The 24,306-nt window shown below is 35.5% G+C and overlaps 2 protein-coding genes across 4 annotated transcripts; both read left to right on the top strand.

The window, feature by feature from the left end:
- The first annotated feature begins 213 nt into the window (after positions 1–213).
- On the top strand, positions 214–7,783 carry LOC142342260 (uncharacterized). The gene is made up of 3 exons (XM_075393537.1): positions 214–441; positions 3,375–3,727; positions 7,378–7,783. The coding sequence occupies exons 1-3, from the start codon at positions 234–236 to the stop codon at positions 7,630–7,632; spliced, it is 816 nt and encodes a 271-aa protein (XP_075249652.1). The 5' UTR covers positions 214–233; the 3' UTR covers positions 7,633–7,783.
- A 101-nt stretch (positions 7,784–7,884) lies between these two features.
- Positions 7,885–24,069, top strand: LOC142342843 (periodic tryptophan protein 1 homolog). Of its 3 annotated transcripts, none has more exons than XM_075394460.1 (8): positions 7,885–8,356; positions 10,569–11,593; positions 14,289–14,423; positions 14,948–15,065; positions 21,509–21,756; positions 22,594–22,783; positions 23,174–23,286; positions 23,604–24,069. In XM_075394460.1, exons 1-8 carry the CDS (start codon positions 7,945–7,947, stop codon positions 23,763–23,765), a joined length of 2,403 nt encoding a protein of 800 aa, XP_075250575.1. In that variant the 5' UTR covers positions 7,885–7,944; the 3' UTR covers positions 23,766–24,069. The 3 variants fall into 3 exon arrangements, with proteins under 3 accessions (XP_075250575.1, XP_075250576.1, XP_075250577.1); XM_075394461.1 differs by having other exon boundaries at positions 23,590–23,763; XM_075394462.1 differs by lacking the exon at positions 7,885–8,356 and adding an exon at positions 10,382–10,484.
- The last annotated feature ends 237 nt before the right edge of the window (positions 24,070–24,306 follow it).

The following is a 24,306-nucleotide window of genomic DNA, read 5'->3' as shown; positions in this document are numbered from 1 at the left end:
ACCGAGAACGCTGCCTTGGGGTACACCACTTGTTATGTCAACAGTCACTGACAAATGTCCATCAATTCTGACGCACTGAGTTGGCACAAATAAATACAATTTAAAAAGTTTTAGAAAACGATCATCGAGTCCAAATGACGACAATTTTGTCAGTAAAATATTGAAGTTTACTCATAAAGAATATCATAATTTAGTGATATTGATTTTTAGTCAATTGATGTCAGTTTTTTGAGATGAGCATTATATCACTAAACGTTGGTGGCAAAACATTCAGCACTTCGTCAACAACGTTACGGAAGTCTGGTGCCAACAGCCTCTTAAGTAAACTGCTTGATACGGAAGCCGACGGATCATTTCTGTGGACAAAAGATGCTTCTGGAAGTTACTTTATAGACAGAGATCCTCTGCCTTTTGAAAAGATTCTTTCATTTTTGAGAACAGGTAAGCATGACAGATGTATTTTTAAGTAATAAAAAATCTTGTGTTTCAGTGGATGCTTCAAACTTCCTTAGAGAGCCTTTGTTTCTGTTAAAATTTCAAAAATTATCTTTACCAATATCCAAATTTAATGCTCTTTGCTCGGACTCGACCAAAACTTGAAAGCAAATTCATCAAACTGATGTGGAAACTTGTTGATGCTAGATTTCCGGAAACGAACGTTTGCACCTGGTAACTGTTTGTGATGGCTCTACGTGCAGAAACAACTTCACAATATTTTAATACTGAAGACCGCAAAACTAAATCGCACTGCAGCGGAAAGCAAATCACCCGGCAAAGTAAAAGATCTTCTGCATCCCTCACAATTTGGGTTTAGTAGTAGTAAAACACTTGAATTTACCAATTATGGAATTTTAACGGTACAAAGAGAGGCCTGTACAGAAGGTAACTAATAAATTAAATAATCTAAAAAACCTTAATCAAAACAAATAATGAGCTCAGATCTTCAAATAGAACATTGACTTTTTACTGACCAAGTGCAAGGTTGATTAAAATTGTACTTAGAGTCACGCAGTTTTGAAAAAAATGTCTAAGAGATTTTGAGTTGCTGGGTGGCTGAAGTAAATTGAAGACTTTACAATCATTGAAATCAGTGACCACTGTCACAATTCGATGATAAAATGATTTTCCTGTCAGGTTTCTCTTATAGCCAGACGAAGATATATGTTTAACAGTATCGCTACGTAAAGATGTTTGATTCCGCCTAATCGTAAAGTAATTGTCAAACGATGCAGCTTCTTCCACTTCTAATTGCTAAAAGGATATTGAGATCGCGTTCAATCAAATGATATGATATCGGAAGGCAGTTTGCACGCTGCAACAGCGATCAGTAGTCCGCCCTACCAAAACACCATAAAAGACATTTGAGATAAAAATTCTCCAGTAACCGAATATGAGACACATCTGGACTCATACTTGTGATCCATACATAAGCGTAGATAAAATGGAAGCATAATACAAGTTCAGTTTGACTCTGCTTGGCAGACTATATGGGGCATTGTGCCTCAAGTAGTTGAAATTATTTCTTGCCCGAGATAATTTTGTGCGTATATGCAGCTCCCATTTTAAATTTGACGATACTTCTACTCCAAGATCAGATGTAGCGTCTACGCGTTTCACTAATTGACCATCTAGAGATAGTGTACCAGAATATTCCGGACAAAAACTGATGAATGCACACTTGTTATTATTAATTAAAATCATTGTCTGCACTTCACTTAGAAAGGAAACTGAGATCGTTCTGACAGTGGTAGTTTTTGCATTTCCGAGCAATTTTTTGTTGACTCTAAAACAATGTCAGAGAGAAACATATCGGAATTGCCACAGTAGCAATGAAACATTGCCGTACCCATATTCCTAAATACAGATTTAAAAAGTAGGTTGAAAAGGTTGGCTATTTTGTCTTTAGGAAAAAGAGATCCGCTGTAACACAACTAGTCATCTATCTGCATAAAATAAATGCGAATTCTGAAGGAAGTGTTACAAAACATTTAGCTGCTCTAGACTTTGAGAAAGCCTTTGACTGTGTTCCGCACAAATTGCTCTTAAGAAAACTGCAAGAAATAGGCTTGGGTGTGAAACTTCTATGTCTTATTGCCTCGTATATAAGTAATCAAAAACAATGTGTCAGAGTTGATAATAAAAGATCTGAAATGCTCTGCGTGACGAGCGGTGCTCCAGAAGGTTCCATATGGCCCCCTTTTTTCATCCTTTTTATAAATGATCTTCCAACAGCTCTTGATGAAAATTGTGCGTTCGTATATTTAGACTTTAAAATTTTGGCCACAAATCAAACTATGATGGAGGAAGAAGTTACAAATATTGAAAAGTGGTGCTGCGAGAACTACATGAGATTGAAAGGCAAAAAGTATGCAATACTTAACTTTAAGAAACCCAAAAGTGCCAGCATAAGCAAAATTGAGCTAGAAAATGTAACTTCTCTTAAAGACCTCGGGCTTGTATTTCAAAATTTGAGCTGGAATTAAAACACTGACAAAAGATTTAAAAAGGCTCTTTCGGCGTTATATTCTCTAAGAAGAAACCTCTCGAAGTTTTCCCCGAGCACAACAAAATTGAATGCCTACAAGAGATAAGTCGATGCCATTGTTTTATATATCAACCAAGCAACATCGGAGACGAAAACAAATCTCCGATTGTTCGAGAAGGTATAAAAAAATGCAACGAGGTGGATCTTAAGTGCGACCGTATACAAACAAAAACAGACTACTGAAATTTACTGTTATCTTTCTCAATATATCTAGAACTGTACTATCTACTCTTGTTTCTGTCAATGCTCTATAACAACTACGAGATATCTATCCACGAGTTTGTAAAAAAACAGTAGGAAGTCACTCGAGACAGGGAAAACGCAGAAATCGTGATTCCAAATTCATCCAAAAATCAGTCCAAAAGGACATCAATATGCAACATTATCAGTCGTGCCATCAAAAAAGATTTCTCCGAGTTAACGAAAAAGACCTTGCCAATGTTTACTGAAAATGGTTTCAGAAAATGGCACATTTTCATGGAGACTCAACTGCCAGTGCGGCAACTGTTACAATAGCGGAAAACTCTATGCTAAACTCATGAATAAACTTTGGATGCCAAACCATGGGTTAAAATCCTTAAAGCAAGTGCTACTACTACAGATGCTGCGAGTTCTCATCATCAACAACAAAACTCGCCAAACTTTTAAGGCTCAGTTGAAGATGTTGAATGAGACTGATGTTGCTAAGTATCAAGCTGATTTTTCCTGAATACGTATTAAAAACGCGGCAACAGCGGCTTTCCAACCTTAGCAAAAAACGGCAGTATAAATCCGTTTCTATTTTTATTCTAAAAGTTTATTCTAAAAGACTTAAAGTTTTTTTGTTTAGGAAAATTATATCTTGACGAGCATATGCATCTTGACTGTATCTTGTCAGAAGCAGAGTTCTATGCAGTAGAACCTCTTCTGAATATTCTGTCCCTTTCGCGGTCAACATCTGGACATGAGCTTTCCTCATTGAGGAGGTCTTCTATCCTGGGAGAAGTTCCTATACCTTCAGACGTTGTGAACCCCTCCTTTGCGAATATCAAAGTTGTTCAATTTTGGATAAAGAAGTACTTCCACGGCAATTCACAAATTGGAGATGAAAGCAAATTGATTGAGATGATTGAAAAATTTTTTGGCCTAGCCTCAACGAAAGCTTGTGCTGCTGTACATCAGAATTGGGAGGATCAATGGCAGGTTCGTTATGGTCCTACAATTACTTTTTTTACTGCTACAGTGGTATTCGTTAATTGTATTCGTAAGTAGCAGTGGTATTTACTACTAGCAATTGTATGAATTATTAGTAATCATGTTTATTAATGGCAAGATTGTATAATAATAGTTGCTTAATTGTTCCGACCCTCTTGAGGGGGGGGAGGAACTATATACTCAACTGGGGTTTTTTTTTTTTGTTCAGTGAATTTTCGCCGCTCGATATAATCATCGTAGAGAGTTGAGACTGGTATCATTAGAAAGCTCATCCAGCGTAGAATATGGAATTAAAAAGATTTTTTTAATTTTCGATTTCTAAAGAGAGTTATCGAGGTTTAAAGTTCTGAGAAAAGAAGAGTGAATTCACGTTGTTTTTATTCACATTTTCCGGAATTTTTGCCTAAATTTTCGTCAATTTTGCTAAAATTTGTTATAATTTTTAAGAATAGTGTCGTTGATTTTATTTTTGAAGACGAACAAGCATTGTTGATTGTTTTGATTTAATTTTTTTGGTCAAAAAATCTGGATAAACATTTCAAAATTTAGACTTTTTCATCAAAAACAGCACGAAATAAGCTAATATAGTCCACTTTGATTAAATTTGCCGACAGTACATCCCCAAACAACACTCAAAAAATCTTTGTAGACTCAGAGGGGGGCTATTTCTACTTCAGAGTCCGCTGAGAGTGCACTGTAGTTAAAACCTTGCCGTGTTTTGCCAACTTTACTCGTTGATTATCAAAAATGCAGAATTTATTTTGAGTTTTCAACTAACAAATTATCTATATCTACAACATTCGAAAAATCAGTTATTCCTAAGGGACAATAAGTATTACTAGGGCTTGTTTTTGGCCATTCTAGGACTGTTACAATCCAAAAAAAATCGGGTTTTAATCAGTCGGTCTTTTTTTTAAAAAAAAGACTTTTTTAATAATAAAAAACAGAACATATCAAATCAAAGCTCAGGAGTGATAGGTCCAACCGATTTGCTTGTTAAGCAGCTCCAAGCTAATGCATTAGGATTTTTAATTGAAAATTTATGGTCGTTTCTTTTTTTAAAAATAATTGACCTTTCAATAAATGATGGCTTAATTAACTTTTTCTCTACTTTTTTTCTTAATTTGTACAATTTCCAGCTTAATGTCAGCAAAAAACGACCGCTTCTTCTTTCTACTTATTTAACATTTATTCTCAGTTGCAGTTTTAAGCCTGAAATTATTGTTTTCTGGCTTTGATACCACAAGATTTCAGATTTTTTTTGTTTTGATTTTTGCCAGTTTTTCACGTTTTCTAATGTTGTCACATTATCACTTTTTTGACGGTTCTCATGTCACCTCATTAGCATTCAGAATAAGGCACAATTGAACATATTAAAATTCTGAAAGATATACATCATCGTTTTAACGGCCTCGACGCCTCTTTCTTGAAGAAATCAATTGAATTTTTTAATTTTGTCTCTAACTGTCATTTATACTTTGTCATTTCGGTCGCATGAAATTTCCTGTATAGTGATAGCTTTCATTGGCTTTTCATAGAAGAGTAGAAGAACCGATTTTCTGATATTAGTAGATAGCTGATGGCTTTCATGACGATCAAAATAATCGTTTTCCAAAATTTAAAAAAAAAATTTTTTTGAACTTCGCAATTTTGTTCTTTTTATGTTTCTTTTTGTTACCTAATCTCGTTAGTTAACTACAGGTCAAATATAACATTATGGGTGTCAAAGGAATAAGAGGGATTGGTGTCCCAAAATCTTTTAAAGAATTTGTTATGACCTTACTGGCTTCGACACCGGTTTTTCACAAAAAAAAGTAAACTAATGTGATTTTTGTCATATTTGACGTTCTTTTTGTAGATGCGAGAAGTATTCTGGATAATTACAGGCCTCGAGGGCTTTTTTTGAATAAACGACACTATTTAAATAGCTCTTTTTGTTATTAATGCCTTTCATGACATTAAATGTAATTTTGTTTCGAAAAAAAAATTACATACTTTAGCACTTCGCTTTTTTGTCTGCTTGTTACCTAGTCTTACTAATGAATAGCCACGTACTAAATTATAGCTGTTTGAAGAAGGCGCAATCAAATGTATTTTGAGTGCCAAAAATTGGCTTGACAGTTTTGACAGCGTTTTCTGGCAAGTTTCAATTGAAATTTTGTTTGTTCTTTGTTGTTCTTTTTAGCCGCTTTAAAAAATGAATAAGGACAGGTCCTAATGCCCTTCTATAGAAGTAGTGGAAATCGTTACCAAACCTTTTTATGGACTGGTCGCATATGTTTTCTGGGGATTTATAAGTTATTTTTGTTTAGTTTTGGGTTTATCTGACGGTATGTTGATTTTGTTATTAAATTTAGTTTTTAAGAGGGACATAAATTTTTTGATGTAATTAATGTTTGTTGTTGTTGTTGTTTGATTTTGCTTTTCGTCTTGACTCGCTTTCTTAATATTGACATATTACAGCAATCTAATGCATCAACTTTTACTCCACTGAGTTATTTGCTTTGGAGGCTATCTTATCGTTGATACAGAATTTTTTGAAAAAGACTTGGGCTTTTTTGGGAATCGCAAAAAATAATTTTTGGGTTCTTCTATCTGTTCCTCATTTGGTAGACAGTTATGCCAAATTTGTGGATGGGCGGGGTCGGAACCTTATGTGCCATCGCACATTACCGAGCCGCCTTGTTCGTATTCATTTATAGCATCTGGCAATGTCTGATTGATAGCTCATGAAACTTTAAACGACTAACAAGGCACAGATTAAATTTTACCATTCTCTCGTCATTCATCGTAAAAAATATTAACCGAGGCATTAAAGTGAATCGTGTTTCAATCGAGCTATACCAAAAGACGTTTGTCTTCCGGACATATTAAATGTAAGAGATAAGAAATTTTTTGTTCTGCCGTTTTTGAATTCAAGTTTTTCCTCATGTCGCGCGTAATTTAATGACGAAGATTTGCAAAAGACCAGGAATTAAAAATTTGTTAAATCAACAGCTTTTTTCTTGCTTTACATGCGTACGAGCAGCTCTTCTGAATGTTGATTGCTGGCATTGACTAAAAAATAGCCGTTTAAAGCTCTAATACGTTATTGCAAAACCTAAAATTTTAATTTGAAGAATTTAATGCTTGAGTATAATATTTCATACTCATGGATTAATTTTTTTAGTAGAATAAAAACTTTTGATTTTTTTTTGTTTCAAGGATTTATTGTTGACTGAATTGAAGCCTAATGCTCGTGCGCATTAACTATTTGTTGCAATTTTTCTCAATTCCTTTGTTTGACATTGTTTTTCAAATTGAGATGTTTTGTTGTGCTGATCGTGGCTTGCTTATTATTGTGTGAGCATTTTAGGGTCTCGGTTGTACGAAACAGAGTTTTTTTCCGTGCATGTGTACTTGTAATATATGAAAAAAATAATAGTTTTCTCAAGTTTTTAGGTTAATTTTCTTATTAACGCTTTTTTAAGATTGTTATTTTCTGTTTTGATGCGTTCCTTCAGTAGATACTGCTTATTTGAAAGGCATTTTGTCAAAGCATTCCGAGTCGTTTCATGTTTTTTAGATAAGCTCTTGGTATCATGAATTGAGAACCAAGGTACTTAAGGTTTTAAGAAAGATCAAAAACAACGTTTTAGGTCACAGTACAAATAATTGACTGCACCCTGCAGAAAGATGCTCTGAGGAAGCTCTCCCACTATCTCTTCGGCGTGCATATAATAGACTGGAACTGCTACACCCTTTACCCGTTCTCAGACGATGCCAACTATCCAGGAACTACTGGCTCTACTTTAGGCCGACCATCGCGTGCAGCTGAAAATGGCGGAGGAGCACAGGCTTCGGGTCCTGCCAATAACGGACCCGTTATCAATGGGCGAGGGGGCAATGATTGATTACCTTGTCGAGAGATACTCTCGTTTTTCGCAGTATATGTTCTATCAAACCTCTATCAAGCTAAATTATTGTTGCTCAGTGAATATCAACCCTCAAAACTCAATTTGAATTTCCCCCCATCTTAGATCGAAATTTAGTTTAAACATCCAGTTTCCTTTAAAATTTCGGATCTCGGTTGATTTGATTAAGGTTCAGCTGAACTAGAAACTGTGGTCTAAAATGAATATCTGTTTTCACTAGTATGTCAATAGTTGGATTTTTTTTTCAGATTTCATGAACTTTTGGCATAGTATGCTCTTTCGTTTCCTAAGATGACCAACTTTGTCACGTGTTGCAAGTTTGTTCAGAAGGGTTTTAACAAAGGCGAAGCAACAGTTCACGATTTTACAAGTGAAGAGTTCTGTCGACTAGTAGGCAATGTTTACGCCCAAAGCTGGTTGAAGCCTGAAAGTGTTAACGTAACTGCAGACACGCGCCCTGATGTTCACAAATTTTTAAAGTCCTTAGCTAAGAATGTGAGCACGGCTAAAATAACATTTGAACCCAAAAAAGAAACGAAACACAAAGAAGTTCCGATAGCTGATGTGGATCGATTCGAAAGTGATGATGAGTTGGAAAAAACGGAGCATATTTTGAGGAGTAAAACGGAGAAGTCAATGCAATCAGTGCTGGTTGTAACTGATTATTCGTCAAAGCCCAAAAAAGCCAAATTAAGCGATGACGGTATTTTTGTAGTTACATCTCTCTGCTCACTGTGAACAATATTATGTATTCTTCTATTGCTAGACTTCAGGAATCGCACACTAATTAAATTTAGCTCTAGGATTTTTGCCTGAACGGTTTGACTTCATTTCGACTGACGTAGATTGCTCTCACTCAATATTCCAATGCGCGCTACATGTTAGAGTATAAGTCGGAGAACCCTAAGGAAAGCAGAGGTCAGAGCGGAGGGGGCTTTTGCCTGAGACAGCTCGAATTGCCGTAGGCTTACCAAAAGCACGCTCTAACTTATTCTGATACATTTTTTTCAAGACGCTGAAAAGATCATATGGAGAGCCACTGCGTTCTCTTTAATACTTAGAAGTACAAAAACCAATTGATCATCAGTTTATTCTGTTGGAACCTCAATATTTTAATTTGTTATACATGTGATTTTGTTATATGAGTTGGCTCGAAATCAGCAGAAATTTGATTACATTTGTTATATTATGCATTTAACTTACGCAGAGAAAATCCAGAGAGAAGATTTATATAAAAAAAACAAACTGATCTGGGAATGTTTATGAAATTGGTCTCCACAAACGGGACTTTGCAATTTAAAATTTTTGTACTAAGCTGTAACGGAGCCTTCAAGAAATGTACAACGCTTGACCAAAAGCTCCCAAATTTTGTTGCAAGACGTTTGCTCAAGTTATACGGTTCATTGGCGGATTATTTCTCATAGCTGCGAAGCTGTAAGTTGAGTGGAGCTATATTGAGGTGATCTCGATTTTTACAATTCAGAGAGATTGACTTGGGGCGCTGTCTTTTTTGAAGATCTGTTCGCGCATTTTCATGATTTTTGATGTCAAATTGAAATGATAATTTGGTCATGACGAAACAGGAAGTAGAGCAAAAAACGAGTGGGTTTGCGTCGTGAATTTTTTTGCTCTAATATTAAAGTTCAGTGAGAAAGTGATGTTTGATCAAAAATTCGCTTTTTCGTTTGTGCTTTTTTGTTCACATGCGGCAATTTGACTTTGATTACTGCTGTTTTTTCAATTTTAATACTCGGATTGTCTTCTAAATGGTTTTCGCAATCCATTCAAAGTCTCTCCTGTGTCTACTTTTGTTTAGTCAATGAAAGGTCTTTGAATTGTTTCAGAAATTGTCCTGCTGTTTTTTGTTTTGTCTGACGCTCTTTCGTTTTTTTTTTCGCACAGCAGGGCTGAAAAAGTTTATTTTTCTGAATAACTTCTTTCTCTCATTGACAGCTTGTGCGCGTGACGTTATTTCTAACTCTCTATCAAAAGTTCTTAGGTCATTAGCGTGATTAGATTTTGATCATAAGTGTCTTACCTCACTCAATAAAATGGTTTTTGCACTTTTAAACTTAAGTTTGATTTTAATTGAATTAAGGTCAAAGGAACCCATATGTGTAATAAAAGTTCCTAATGAAAAGCCTTCCATGCAATGAATTTGAGCTTTTTATTTTATCGTTGAATGTTTTTTACATAGCTTTTTGAGCGGTGCCTATAACTTTTTCAACTTACATTGTATCCGTTTCTATCTATGTTATACGGCACGCAAGTCTATTTTGCAGCTATTCCGGCAATCTGCAGGCAATTTTTAGAATATAGTTCTGGGAAGCCAATCAGAGCAGTAATAAGGCAGCTGAAATTGCCGAAGAATTCCCAGAATTTTATCCAAGATTGTTTATACCGAAACTTTGCTGTTTCTTGAGGCATATCAAGATATTACAGTAAAAAATTGATTTCACCACGGACCGCAAAAAGTAAAAAATGCCATCTTCAATCCTTTTTCTATGTCGAATTGAGCAAAAGATAAAATTCCTAATTTGTACTTAGGCTTCCAAGAATTTTGTTTCGACTTCATCGTTACTTTAATTGGCAGCAAAATTAAGGTCAAACTGGTTGTAGTTTAACTCTGATTTCGAAATCTAAAGAGATCTACCGTTGAATTTAACCAATCAATTAAAAATTTGCTAACCGGTGCTAATTATGGCTTTAACCAGTGCTTTCTGATTGCCCATTCCAAGCACGAACGAGATCAGAGCATCCGCAATTTAATGAGACTGAGTTGACTGACTTGGTATATGAGCTACTTATGATTTGTGTGCGATATCTCAATTGTTGACCATTTTATTTTGAAAAAATCACTAAATTAGCAGAATTCTTAAATACTTTGATGGTCAACATTTGAATCTTCCAACCAGATCAACCTGTCATCAAGGAGACTTCTAAGCACCTTCACATCTTCAAGCCATCTCAGGACATCAAAGTTGAGCCTGGATGTGAAAAAGATCCATCAGCTCGATTGGATTCTGTTTCTGATGTTGCCGGAAACGGCAATATCGGAGATGAACAGAAAAGTACGGAGAGGGCTCAAAATGGGCAAACAGGAGACCCTGAAAACGATAATCGAATGTGCCCTAATAACAGTGAAGTAACAAATGCAATTGATGTTGCAATCAAGATCGACTCTAATAGTAATTCGGGTTCCGAATTTAATGGAACAAACCATTCCGAGCAATTGGATTCAGTTCCAAATGGATCGACTCTTTACGAGCCGGAGCAACCTACATGTGATGATGCAATGCCTGCAAATGTCGGTCAAGAAACATCAGAGAAGCGTGCAGCTTCAAAAGCTCATGACTCGCGTTCCAAATCGCCAAAGCGCGAAAAAGACAAAAAGCATAAGTCTAGGAAACACAAGAAAGAGAAAAAGTCTAAAGAGAAACGCGAGTCAAAAAGAGACAAAACTCCACCTCCAGCTTCCAAAGAGTCTTCTGAGAAGCACAAGTCAAAGTCAAAGCCTAAAGATGCTAAAGACTCGAAATCGAAAGACTCTAAAAGCAAAAGGTCTGATGTTGACAAATCCAAAGACGACGATAGTAAACGCCGTCATTCAAGGTCTCTCCCTAAACCGGAGAATTACGACCCGCTAGACCCGGCACCAGCCCGGAACGCCTTCCCATTGCCCGCGGGCATGGACGAAGGCGAGATCCTAAGCGACCATTCTGATACTGAACAGGAAATGCAGTTAACTGCTGACCTGAGTAGCTTTGTAGAGACGTCTCCTGACCAGTTTGCAAGCATTGTATCATCCATTAATAAATTTTACAGCACTGCGATTGTTGATCAGGACGAGTTCCTCAACTTGGACGTTGCAACGGATCCCAATTCGGACGACGAAGACTTGGACGTTGTGGAACATGATAACCTTTTAATTGCAGGAAAGGTGAGAGAATCCGTTTACTGCATTGAAAGCATTCTTTCATTAGTTCTGCGAGCAAAAATAGCTGGAAGTGTCTCAATCGAGTGCAAGCGTTATTAGGTGAAAATCAATAGACTCAATCAAACTATGAAATCAGTAGACTCAATTGAGTGCAAAGTTTATTTAATGAGTGAAAATCCATGCGATAGTCAGACCTCAAATGTTCCTTTTGTTTTTTTTTCATAATTCAGTAACGAGTTGTTTCTGAAACTGTGCTACGTTTGAGAAAATAGCCAAAATTATTTCCTGCATCTAGAAGTTGCTTCAGAGGCATTGAATGAGGTGTTCTCTGGGGCAAATTGGAGTTATAATTGAAAAATATTACCAGTGGACAGAAAAGCTAAAGATCCATGTTTGACTGCTCCGGCTTGAACAATTCAATTATTGCTAAATGAAAATTAAATTGCTAAATTACTTTAAATTTTTTAGATTCTAAATAATGCATAAACCAATAATCACAAATATTAAACTGACCGGACTCATGCGGGCAAATTCCTGTGAAGCTTGTGGACAACTTTTATTTGCTCTAGGATAATGGGTTCTCTCTTGATTTAATTATAGGTATATCCCTAAACACGAGGAAGCATTCACGGACCAGGTTTCAATAAGTTTATCTGATACGTAAGAAATTTCGAAACCTTTTCGAATCATTATTTTTTATTGTGGAACTGTTTGGCAGTAGCAAATACTTTCTGAAAGTCAAGAAATTGGTTGCAGAAAGCCAATAAATACAAGCAAAGTGGAACATTACGGCTTGATGTTTTTCTTAAAAAAGTTCAATAGTAACAAAAATTGCAAATTTGGTCAGTTCTTTGCGTTTTTTGATACCTCCAATCAAATTCTTACTCGTGAGGTCTTTTCAAAAGTAATTTAAGCATCCATGAAATTTTAAATCAATAAGAAATTGAGTTCAATATATTTGCAATACTTTTTTTTTAATTTTCTTTTGTTTCTAAGATCTTATTAATTGCTCTCGAACGAAGTTTGAACCAATTATTGTAAACTTGTTGGTCTTTTTTCATGCAAAGTTTTTACTTGACCGTTTTTGTTCTAGATCATTCTGTGACTTCTCAAAGGGACTTTTTCACGCTTCACCTTTATATTTTGAGTGATCCCAATTGCTCTTATTGTTTGTTGCTAATATAAAAGCGATCGTGAGCTGATGAAGATCGAAGCCATTGTAGCTTTGTGGTTAAGATATCAGACTGCCAATCTGGAGGTGGCGGGTTCGAACCCCTGTACCCATTTTTGCGGCCATAAACAAATTTGTAAGCTACAGCCCTAAGTTAAACCCCCCGCCTGTCGTACGAGAGCAATTCATCAGACGCTAGTCGGTTTGTGTTTTTTAGTGAACCTAGTCGGTTTATCAAACAATGTAAAAATCCGATAAGAGAAAAGTTTAAACGGTTTGTTTTATGTTCCATCCATCTATATTCATTCAGGGGTTAGTAATTTTATACCTGTCGCGCTTTTTTTCAGGCCAGTTTTGCTTATTAATGTTTTGCCGAGAGATGCGAAAGTGGTAGCATTGAAAAGCCCTTATAAACTCTATCTATTGTTAGGAGTTTTTTTCGAAATCTAGAGGAAATATGCATGTTTATAGTTCGAAACGTTTGAGGCTTTTCTCGCCTTTTCAAGGATATATAGGTACTTACAAGTTGGATAGTTTGAAATTTTATTTTTCTAAAATCTAGAATAATTAATTTTATTAGATCTCACATGTTATAAATCAGGTTTAGGGAACGGCTCAATTGGAAAACCGATTAGGTAATTGTTGAATATCCGGTTACAAAAATTCCGTAAATTAATGAAATTCGAAAGTTCTTTAATCTCGTTGAAAGAGGAGGAAGGAACAGCCTATATTTTTCGTGGTTACTCTTTCGGACAGATGAATCAATCCTCAAAAAAATAAACATGAGATTGATGTGCAAAAGTTTTCACTTTGCACTCTTATTCAGGCAGTCTTTCTAATTATTTTATAACTCATTTCTTTTTTCGACTCAGCTCGACTCTTTAAAATTTATTTGGCCAGTCTTTCATCATTTTTTGTTTTTCATTTTAGCAACTGATGTTGAAACATTTGGAAATCTTGACTTTTATTTTAGTAACTGGTTTTGAAATATTTGAAAATCTTGAATGATAACGAAAGGTGAAAAACATTTACAATATTTTTCGGAAGGCGTCAAAGTTGAAAGGCAACAAAGCTGCAAAGATGTTTGAAAATGCTTTGGAAATATTTTTATCTTGACGTTTCAGAAATGTGTCACTTTCCGCGACCATTTAACTCTTAACACTGTATTGAAAAATTCCTATTTTTCCGTTTTTACTAAACACGAACTTCGATAAATGATAAACGATAAATGGAATATCAGAAAACGGTAAATTGAATATCCTACGCGCAAAAAAGTTTAAGTTAAAAATGATAAGAACTTAGTTTTAAAAAAAATCAACACCGCTATTTCTCTGGCCTATGTTGGTTTTCATTATAACTGTTCCGAATAACTTTTCAATTACAAATCAGGATTCGCTTGATAAGCTCATTTAATCTTCTTAAATTTTATTGTTTGATGGGTTGAATTATGTGCAAACGCATATTGCTGATCCACCTTGGTTATTATCAAATTTTTGTCGTGTTTTGTGGCTGGTACCTTCTGTTTAGGTGGAGAATGAAGGAGATGTATGTGGGTTAGATATATACCTTTATAACAGGCAAGAGGAAGAGTTGTTTGTTCACCACGACTACTTCCTGCCCGCTTTTCCACTTGCACTTGAATGGCTAGATTACAATGCACAGGTACCGTCAAATTCAAAAATTAGCATCCAACAATCACACCCTACGAATGGCGCCCATTTTTGTCTTATCAGTACTGGATTGATTTCAATTATTTTCGACAGTTTTTTACCTTTGGAAGTAGATCCGATCCCATCCCGTGATTGTTTAACTTTTGACCCAATTCAAAAATATCCAATATTCCAAAATACTCAACGCCATAATAACAAATTGATTACTTCTGATCTTTCCGTTCAATAGTCCCGTTGTTGGTTTTAAATGCATACTTTATCCTAATTACCCGATTAATTTTGTCTCGTGTTCGGGTTAATAGTTCCATGGACCGCTGAAATGTTTCTTTAGGGAACATTATAGGCTATTTTGTGGATAATAGATGAGATGGTTTGAATCATTCAATGTGCAACTAATTGTTTTAGAATTTGACACTTTTATGCTATAAATGAGTTGTGAATTTTTCGTATTTGTTGACAAGATCAGAAAGTAAGCGTATTTGAACATATAATTTTACAGTGGATTTTGCATTTTAGGCTCCGAACAAGAAAGGCAGTTTAGTTGCTGTTGGAACCGTGAAAAGTGAGATTGAAATCTGGCCCGTTGATCAGATTGGATCCATACAACCGCTATTCAAATTAGGTGCTCCCAGAGGTAAGTAGTTGCTTCATACGGCTTTGAGCACAGTAGGGGGACTGTTTTGTTCTGAACAATTTTCGATTGGCGTTCATCGTTTTTGAGTCAACATGAAATTGAACGCAACATTTGTTCCAGTTGATTAATGCTAGTATTTTTTTAATTGCTCAAACGAAGTTTGTAGCAATTATATTAATCCTGTCGGTCTTTTTTTATGCGATCTTTCGCTTGACTGATTTTTCGTCTGACGCTTTTGACTTTGCGTCCTCAAAAACGGGATAAACAGTTAGCGCACAGCGGGCATTAAGTGCTCTTAGAGCCTTTCTGCTCTGTTTCCGCTCAAACTGTTTTGAGATTTATACTTATACTTATGCTGTGAAGGGCGGTTCTTAGAGGTTGAATACACCACCACTGTTGACCCCCCCCCCCCCCCCCCACAATTGTCCCCCGCCTCCCCCCACCGCGCTGTTGCCCCCCACCCTACTGTTGCCCCAAACCCCCATCAGCCCCCGGTGCAACCCCCCCCGTGACGCAAATTTATAATTCTTAAAAATTTTTGACATTTTTTGCTTTTTATCAACCCTAGGTGTCAAGTAAATTCCTTTAGGTTTTAATAATAGGTAACTGCATAGTTTCTAGTGATGGAATGGTTTCAGCATTTTGACATCACGAATTTTAGCATTTTGACAAAACGTGTTCAATTTTTTTCGATTTTTTAAAACATTTTTATCCTTTTACAGGTCTTTCCAGTGCCAGGGACCAGAAAACATCCTAAAGGGTTTGATAATAAGTTAGTGACAAAATTTTATTGGCCATGGAATAGTTTTTCAATTTTTTGTCACAAATTTTAGCCTTTTTTCATAAAACCTGCTTATTCAATTTTTTTTGAAAATTTTTGTCGTTTAGGTTTTTCAGCCTCAAGAGCCAAGGAACCTCCTCTGCGGTTTAAAAATAGGTTACTGTATAATTTCTGGAAATGTCTTGCAAGATTTTAACGTCACGAATTTTACCATTTTTTTTTTACAAAATTTGGTATTTTTTCAATTTTTTGACATTTATAGTCATTATTCAGGTTTTATGAGCCTCAAGGGTCAGACAAAACTCCGTTAGTTTTTGATAATGAGTTACTGAAAAAAGTTTTTTTGGTCATGGATTAATATGAAACTGTTTAATATCACAACTTTTAGCAGTTTTTTCTATAAATCTTGGAATTTTTAAGTTTTTGAAATTTTTCGTCATTTTTTAGGTTTCTCTATCCTCAAGAGCCACAGAACTTCCTCTAGGGTTTGATAATATGTAATGGAATGTTCATGATTTTAATATCATGAATAAAAGCAATTTTTAAAAATATTTGCTATTTTTCATGTTTTTGAATTTTTTTTGGCAGCAGAGGCTCCACGGTTTCATAATAAGCTGGAACCTCCTCCATGTTTTGATAATAAGATGCTGCATAGTTCCTAGAGTTAATGTGATGGTGATCAACTTTTTTATGAATCCAGTTTTTGTAATTTTTGGACAAAATTTAAAATTTTCAAATTTTTGGAAAATTTTTATGTTACAAGTGTTTGGATTTTTATGAGCCTGTGAAACTATTTCAGGCTTGAAACGGGGATAACGAGTAGTCTCTTGAGACAATGAAATGGTTCTTAAGATATTAATATCTAGAATTTTAGCAAGTTTTTGTTAAAATTTTTAATTTTTTTGTCCTTTTCCGAGTTAAACGACCATTTTTGGGCAACGAAACGTTTAAAGTCTCGGCGATGGGTTACTTGACAGAACTTCCGAGACAAAAAATGGTTTTGAATTTTTTAAAATGCAAAGTCGAAAACTTTTTTTTTAATTTTGCCTTTTTCAGTTTTTCTATATGATTTATGTACTGACAAGGCTAGAAGTTGCGAAGTCGAATCCCATCATTGAAAATTTTCCTTCTTTTTCTCGTTACCGTTTTATCTCTCTCTCTGTCTCTCTCTCTCTCTCTCTCTCTCTCTCTCTCTTTAATGATGCCGCACTTCAGCTGCTGTTATGTGGCGTAATATCATCATCTCTGATCCTCATTAACAATGAGTTATAGTATTGTTTTTTTAAAATCATAAATGACCTAACAGGCACTTTTTAGGAAATCATTGTTAATTGCTCTCAATAGCAATTTGTAGCAAATCCAGTTTGTCTCTTTATGCAATTTTTTGCTTGGCCGTTTTTTCGTCTGACCCATTTGACTTTCGTCTTCAGAAACGGGATAAAGAGGTACCGCCCAGAGGTCACTGAACCATGGCTAGCTGCTGACGAAGGCAACCGCTCGCCGGTCGTTTGAGAGCAATTCGCCCGACGTTAGTCGGTTATCTTTATTGTTGCCAAAAAACTTTTTGTTGCCTAATTTTAGTTCCAAAGCTGCAAGCTGAGCGTAGCAAAATTGTCGTAAAGATTTTTTTTGTTTACAAATCAAAGACAAGAATTGGCGTTGTGAGTTTAGTCACGCCTCAGTAATAAAAGTAGAGACGAACGAGTTATCCTAAAACGTAAATTTTTTGAACTAATTTTGAAGTGACTTGAGAAAATGGTGTTCCAACAGATTTTTGGAATTAGATTGAGAATTTTTTCCAAGTTCCACAATTTTCGTTTTGTTTTCAGTATTTTCTCCTGATATATACGGATGCTATTAATAGCTTATTACCTAATATATGTAAAAGCCGCCGTCAGTCTCTCAACGGCTATAATTTAGGTGCTCTCATCTTTATTACAATCGAGTGTAGTAAAAATTTTGCCTAGCGAGCAAAATAATTTGATCATGTGCGGATTTTTCGAAGTCGTTTTTTTTACGTTTTCATTTCACTTTTCTATTGTAATGCGTAATTTTTTGTTTGGGAGCGTTTTGACTGATCATTTCAATCATATATTAGAGTTTTATATGCAATCGTGAACTGTTTTTGTGATTTCGTCGTTTTGGTTGCTTCCTGGCAGTTTTTGTACTCATTTGCGTTTTTAGTGTTGGGATAATTCAGTCTTAGCTTCAGCAATCTTTGCTTAAGTTCTCCTTTTTGCAAGTTTTCTGTTATTTTCTGTTTTTTCTGCCTTTAAGAATGTTGTTTTTCATACTCAATCGTTTAACTAGGATTGGTTGTAGTGTTATTTTTACTAATTGCAAACAAAGATTTGATAGGACAGGTTTTTAAAGACAAATGAATCAATTCTGCTGTTTTTTGTAGTTTCAACTTCTCTGATTTAATTGTTTTCCAGTGCGCTAGGGTGTCGTGTCGGTTCTCACAAAATAAGCAAGAACTGTTTCTGAAAGTCTTGATAACGTCTGTTTAAATTTTACGGTTTTAAAATATTAAAAAATTTAACGGCTTTCTTAGAATTTGTCCTTCTGTTTTTATTTCTTTGCTCAGTTTTTCTCATTTTTCCCAAATTGTTGCTGCCTATTGTTTTGATAACCTCCCTCATCTTCTGAGCCGGCCCTAATTTTTGATCGATTATTTGTTTTTGTTTCGCTTTACCTTAGTTCAAAACTTGCTCATTATTTTGCATGAAAGCTTAATTTCTCTAGGCTAGTTTCCTATCCATCTGTTCAAACTTTCTTAGCAGAACAATCTACAGTAAAGGGAGGCAGTACCAAAAAGACAGGATTCAATACCCAGGTCAAGATGAACAGAATTATGCCCAGTTTTAGATGCCCGCTACTTGAACTTTGTTCTTATATGTCTTTGTTACCATCCCTAATGCTTATCGGTATTGATACTAACCTCTGTATCCCCTAATTGAAAAATAGGATTAGCTATAACTACGGAATCACATCAAAATAGTTAATCAAAATAGTTCATCAAACTTCCGGGAATCTCCCGGGTACGTTTTCTAACATAGCCAGTTTTATTGAATAAAAATTGAGTACATTAGACAATCTGTTATCAAAATTGTTCTTGGAGTCAGAAATTGCCAAGAATTGTTTTCACATTTTTTTCTAATGTGTTTTCTCTTTTTTTATTTCCAGTTTGTGTGATATAATGAAGAAGTTAGTTTTGCTAGTTTAGTTAGTGGTGTAAGTTAAGTTTTACTGATGACAGGTTTGATTGCCTGATATTGAGGCATAAATGAAGATAAGTAGTTGTTAAAATTAACAGCTACTGGTTTTCATGACTGTGTCAATTTTTCGAAAATTTTGAGTTTTGCTACTATATGTTGTATGTTTTGTTGACCTATGATTTAATCGAATAAGGAAAAAGTCTCATGATGCTAAGTGGGTTATGTCAATCAATTTATCTGTTTGACATAGTTTTTGTGAAAATTTATGCATTCTCATTAACGACGGTCTCATGGCTGTTAATGAACGTTAAGTTCATCGAAATAGTTGACTCAGGCGTAGCTTTTGATTTCTGCGATTTTAACACTTTGCTTTGAAAGTTCTTAAAACAAAAGTTTTCGTTAGTTTTGCTTGTTTTGTTGTTCTTATATTCCTATCGCTTAGTCTCAATAATAACAGTTCTCCTAGGTTTTCTAGTGTTGCTTAGTTTTGATCAACGTATGAGCTCCAAATTATAGCGAAAATTTTTTTGATTGACATACCGTTTTCGAAATAATCAGGTGAATTTTGTAAATCTTGCCTTCTTTTGTATTTATATTGTCTTTCTGCAATTAGAACTGCTAATTGGTTTTTCGAGACTTCTTAGGTTTTATGGTACGCTGTGGTTAAGAATTTTGGTATGTTGTTTTTACTTTGAGGCCACTGACTTTCTAAGGTATTTTTTGCCATATTGATTTTTTTGACGTTTCTTTGGTTTATGCGTCGTTTGCTGTTTGTCCTCAATTCACAATGGGTTGTTGTATTTTCCACTCTGTCTAAGAATGAGTAGAGTTGACATTTTCATGATTTAATGTTCATAATTTTCATAATAAAGTATGTGTTTTAAATCATTAGATCTTGGAAACAGAAATCTTGGAATTGTTTTTAGTTCTTTGTTTGTTTTTGTTTTCGCGTATGGGCTTATGGGCTTTTTGACTGACTTAGTTTTTTTTAGAATGTTAATTGTCAAGCCATTACCTAATTCTATTCTTTGGATTTTAATTCAATACTTGTCTCGCTATGTCTTATTCGTTTTACCTTTTGATCGTTTTTCCTTAGTCATGATTATCACATTTCACTCCTGACTTACCACACGCACTGTTTCAACTGAATGGATTTTGAATTCTGGACTCGTTGATTTACGTAATGTAGTGAAAACGGCCAATGTCAAACGAGCCCGGTTATTAAGTCATAGTCCATCAGGTTACCATTAAAGCGTTTGCTCGCTGGAATTAGTGTTAAGCTTAATATCCTTCAGTTTAAGACCTGAATTAAGAATAATTTTAGAATCTAACCAAATTAGAAGAGTTTGCACATCAATTTAGAACACTTTTTGACCTTTTTTGAAAAATATTCTCTATCTATTGCGTTTTTCTTTTCAATTGCTCTCGAATGAGAAGCAATTATTGTAAAAGTGTGTCTTTTTGTGTTTCAATCTCGATGTGCGTCAAATGGGTAAGCGGTGGCTAATTTCCGACAATTTACCTGCTCTGTTGTTAGACGTGATTGGATTGATTGAACACTCGAATGTTCAACCAATTGTTTCAGATTTTGACACTTAATGTTATCAATGAGCATTTGTGAGTTTTTCGTGTTTTTTTTGATGTCTTGTTATTCAATCTTTGATAATAGGTATATCATAGGCTTTCTAATAGGCATAGTTGAATATAATTATTGTGTCAGTTGATCGTTATAGTTTTAAGTTTAAATAACTTTGGTTAGTTGTTTTCAAAAGTATCAATGTTTTGCCGGTATTCTTATGATCTTTTTGAATCTCAGTAGAATCTTTTTGAAGCTCACAAGCATTAGTAGTTTGTGTTCTCATTTAGACGCGTAGGTCAAATTACCAATGGTTCTCATTACCAACGGAGTTTGTGTTCTCATTACCAACGGTGGTATATGATTTGGAATGTTGGACGTCGATAGTTTTATTTTGTAGTTAACGTGTTCCAATAACGTCGGAGTTTATTTTTTTACTCTAGCCACATTTGTTTTGTCAGTTTGCCAAACGAAGTGTGTAGCAGTTATATGAGTCCGGTGGTATTTTTAATGCGATTTTTCGCTTGAACAATTTTTCGCCGAACATTAATTTTTGTCCTCAAAAATGGGAAAAACAGGTAGCGCCCGGGGGCATTAAATTCTCTTATCGCATACTTAGAGCTAAGTATGCGATTCACTGAACATGTTTAGGAAACATAAATTCATGGTATCAAGGGTAGTTCTTAAGAGTTTGACTCCCTTACTTCATCCTCCTCCCCACTTTGGTTTTCCTCAAATTTGGCATGTTTCTAAGGATATTCAGTGTGAACGTTTATTTAACATGATTATATTCGTTTTGTTAGCTTTGACACCGGCGAAGTTTTCACAAATTTGAAAATCACTTTGATTTCGATCTTGGATTTTATAGGTGTTCTGCGAAACAATCGTTTTGCCGAGACTCTAAGTGGCCACTCAGCTGCTGTGACGTCATTGTCTTGGAATAGCATCATAAGAAAGGGATTAGCCAGTGGTTCGGTGGACAAGACAGTGGCATTCTGGGACCTGGAGAAGGGCGACTGTTTAGCACTGTTCAACCACCACGAAAGAGAAGTCTCAACTGTCACTTTCCACCCTGTGGAACCCTACTTACTTGCAACTGGAGGGTTCGACCGAAAGGTTTGGATGTTTATCTCATTCTTCGAGTGATACTTGTATTAGATAATTCTTCTAACTGAATAAGGTATGAAACTTTTTGAACCAAATTCTGTAAACCATACTGTAATTTAATTTTTAACAAAGTGTTGATCAATAGCCGCGAAGTGATGGCGAGGCTGTTAATGATCTCCTTGTGGTTCTTACTACTCGAAGAGGATTATTGGTATTTTGAATTTCGTGGCTCTTTGAATTCTTTCTTTTCGAACATTGACTTCGGCGTTTTGAGTAAGGTTAATTCTGCTAGAGTTTTTATTGGATAATTTTTCGAGTCGTTTGCGGTAGTCTACCGGCTATGTTTTTGAGTTTGTATCTTCTACTAATGTGAAGTTGAATTTATGTGCGTGACCTCATTTGTTCCTCATTTGCTTCTGCTTTTAGGTCAATTGTGTGAGGTATTCGACTTGTCTCACTAAAAATGACTTATGCAGTTACTTAATGAACTTCAAAATATTACAAAGTGGATGTCAATGGAGTGCATCTAAACGGTGCCACAAACATAAGTGGTCTAAATCTTGAGGATTCAAGTTTTGGTCATCTCTGACATCTAATTTTAACATCGCAGCTATTTTTCGACAATCTGCCGACTGTTTTTCCTACGAAAGTTTTTTTACTGATTTAAAAACTAGTTCTCGTCTGACGACCATTCAAAACTACTAATACAATTAAAAAAAAGTTGACCGCAATCAGCATTGGAACAGTTATTTTGGTTAGTTTGCTACTGTGTCTTAGATCATTTTTGTCAAAAATACACAAATAATACATTTGCGCCTTTCCTTGCATTTTGTGAATTGTATATAGGTAGCCTTGTTGGATCTTTCCACCCAAGAAGCCTCATGTGAATGGGAGTTATCTGCCAGTGTGGAATCTATAGCCTGGAGCTCCCTCTCCGTTAATCAGCTGTATGCTGCACAGTCCAATGGAAACATCGCAGTCATCGACTTGAGGTTCACTGAACAGGTGCTGTACGAGTTCAGGGCACACGAGAAAAGTGAGTTTTTGCTTTCTCTCTATTTCTCAAAATTGTGATACAATTCTGTGATGCACGGACTTCACCATTCAATTCTTTTGGCAATCTCCAATTGCTCTGGAAATAAGTTTTTGCCGAGGATAGAAAATTCGAACCTTTTCTGTTATCACCCAACCCCCCGTTGTTATGTGCCCCCAGTAAAAAAAATGTGTCATTAAATAGCAAACCTATAAGTGCTAATATAGTACATTCGCGTTGGCGTTGCAAATAATTACACCTACTAAGCCTCTGGTCACAAACTGAAATGGTCGAATTTTTTAAGTGAGCAAAGGCTGCATCGCAAGTGCTCCGAGCTTTTATTTTAACAGAGGTTGTAACAGGTGAAAGTTAAGTTGTGTTGATTGTTGTTAGGTGTGACGGCAATAGTTGAGGACAGATTCTACCCTGGCTGTCTTGTATCTGTGAGTGAGGATTCACATCTTAAACTGTGGAACCTAACCGACTACATGCCCACGTGCGTGAAGGTCAGTGTTCTCTTTTGCTGTTTACTGTGAGCTTGGAATGCGAGTTTACCAATAAAGTGATAGAACTAAAATCAGCTAGAACTACAATCAGCTAGATTTGCCTTTTATATGACTTGACCATATTATTATCGTATTCGTATTGAGAAAACAACATGTAACTAACTTACAGTCATGTGAATTGTCCTATAAAAGATGGTTTTATGCTTTGGATTGCTTATTACGAATGCCCTTTCTCAGAGTGCCTGTTTATCGCAAACCCTGAAAATATACATAACTTTTGCATGCCCAGTTAAATGGTTTCAGTTGGTGTGTTACAGGACAAGAACATGAAGATGGGACAGCTGTCGTGTGTGGACAGCTGTTACAAAAGTCCCTTCGTTTATGCAGTGGGTGGACAGAGTTGTGGCATTAGAGTGGTCGACTTCAGCAACAAGGCTGTCTCACAATTCGTTGATAACACGGACTGTGAAGATTACTGATCTCAGTAATTGCATTTTGACACTATCAGATAAATATTGGAGCATAAAATTGAGTTTTGAACTTGTATTGGAGGTTCTTCACCATCGTATTTTTTACACTCGTGATCTGTTCTTGTCCCTATTTTGACAGATCTCCGATTCAGAAGTATAGCAAACTTATAAATTATAATTTTTGTTCGCAAATATCTCACTTTAGTAGTATTTGTTGTATCTCAAAGTTATTTTTGTTTCTTCTGTGGGTTAAAAAGCGGGCTATTACAGCTTTACTAACTTTTAAATCCTTATTGAATTTATTTTTTTCTGACTTCACATCTTGAGCGGCGCACAATGAATTGAACAGTCAATAGGAATCAGGATCTATTAATTGTTCTCGAAAGAAATTCGGAGCAATTATTGTAAACGTGTTGTTCTTTTTATGCAAATTTTTCGCTAAACCATTTTGCGCTATTCTTCTAGAACATGCTGTGACTTCTCAAGTGACTTTTTCACGCTTTCGTTCTTCATTTTTGGGTGATCTCTATCGCTCTCACTCCGAAGTAAA

Source organism: Convolutriloba macropyga, chromosome 7 (genome assembly GCF_964194025.1).
Source record: "Convolutriloba macropyga chromosome 7, txConMacr16.3, whole genome shotgun sequence".
In the NCBI taxonomy this organism is placed as follows: Eukaryota; Metazoa; Xenacoelomorpha; order Acoela; family Convolutidae; genus Convolutriloba; species Convolutriloba macropyga.
Note: the sequence above shows the minus strand (reverse complement) of the source record. Positions and strands in the feature narration are given on the sequence as shown.

What these genes read in the sequence shown, in the direction of transcription:
- LOC142342260 (XM_075393537.1), top strand. Translation starts at nt 234, where the DNA reads ATGAGCATTATATCACTAAACGTTGGTGGCAAAACATTCAGCACTTCG. An exon ending in TCTTTCATTTTTGAGAACAG is followed by an intron (nt 442 to 3,374) that starts GTAAGCATGACA and finishes TTTTTTGTTTAG; the next exon opens with GAAAATTATATCTTGACGAG. An exon ending in ATTGGGAGGATCAATGGCAG is followed by an intron (nt 3,728 to 7,377) that starts GTTCGTTATGGT and finishes ACAACGTTTTAG; the next exon opens with GTCACAGTACAAATAATTGA.
- LOC142342843 (XM_075394460.1), top strand. Translation starts at nt 7,945, where the DNA reads ATGACCAACTTTGTCACGTGTTGCAAGTTTGTTCAGAAGGGTTTTAAC. An exon ending in CTGGAGGGTTCGACCGAAAG is followed by an intron (nt 21,757 to 22,593) that starts GTTTGGATGTTT and finishes AATTGTATATAG; the next exon opens with GTAGCCTTGTTGGATCTTTC. An exon ending in ACATGCCCACGTGCGTGAAG is followed by an intron (nt 23,287 to 23,603) that starts GTCAGTGTTCTC and finishes GGTGTGTTACAG; the next exon opens with GACAAGAACATGAAGATGGG.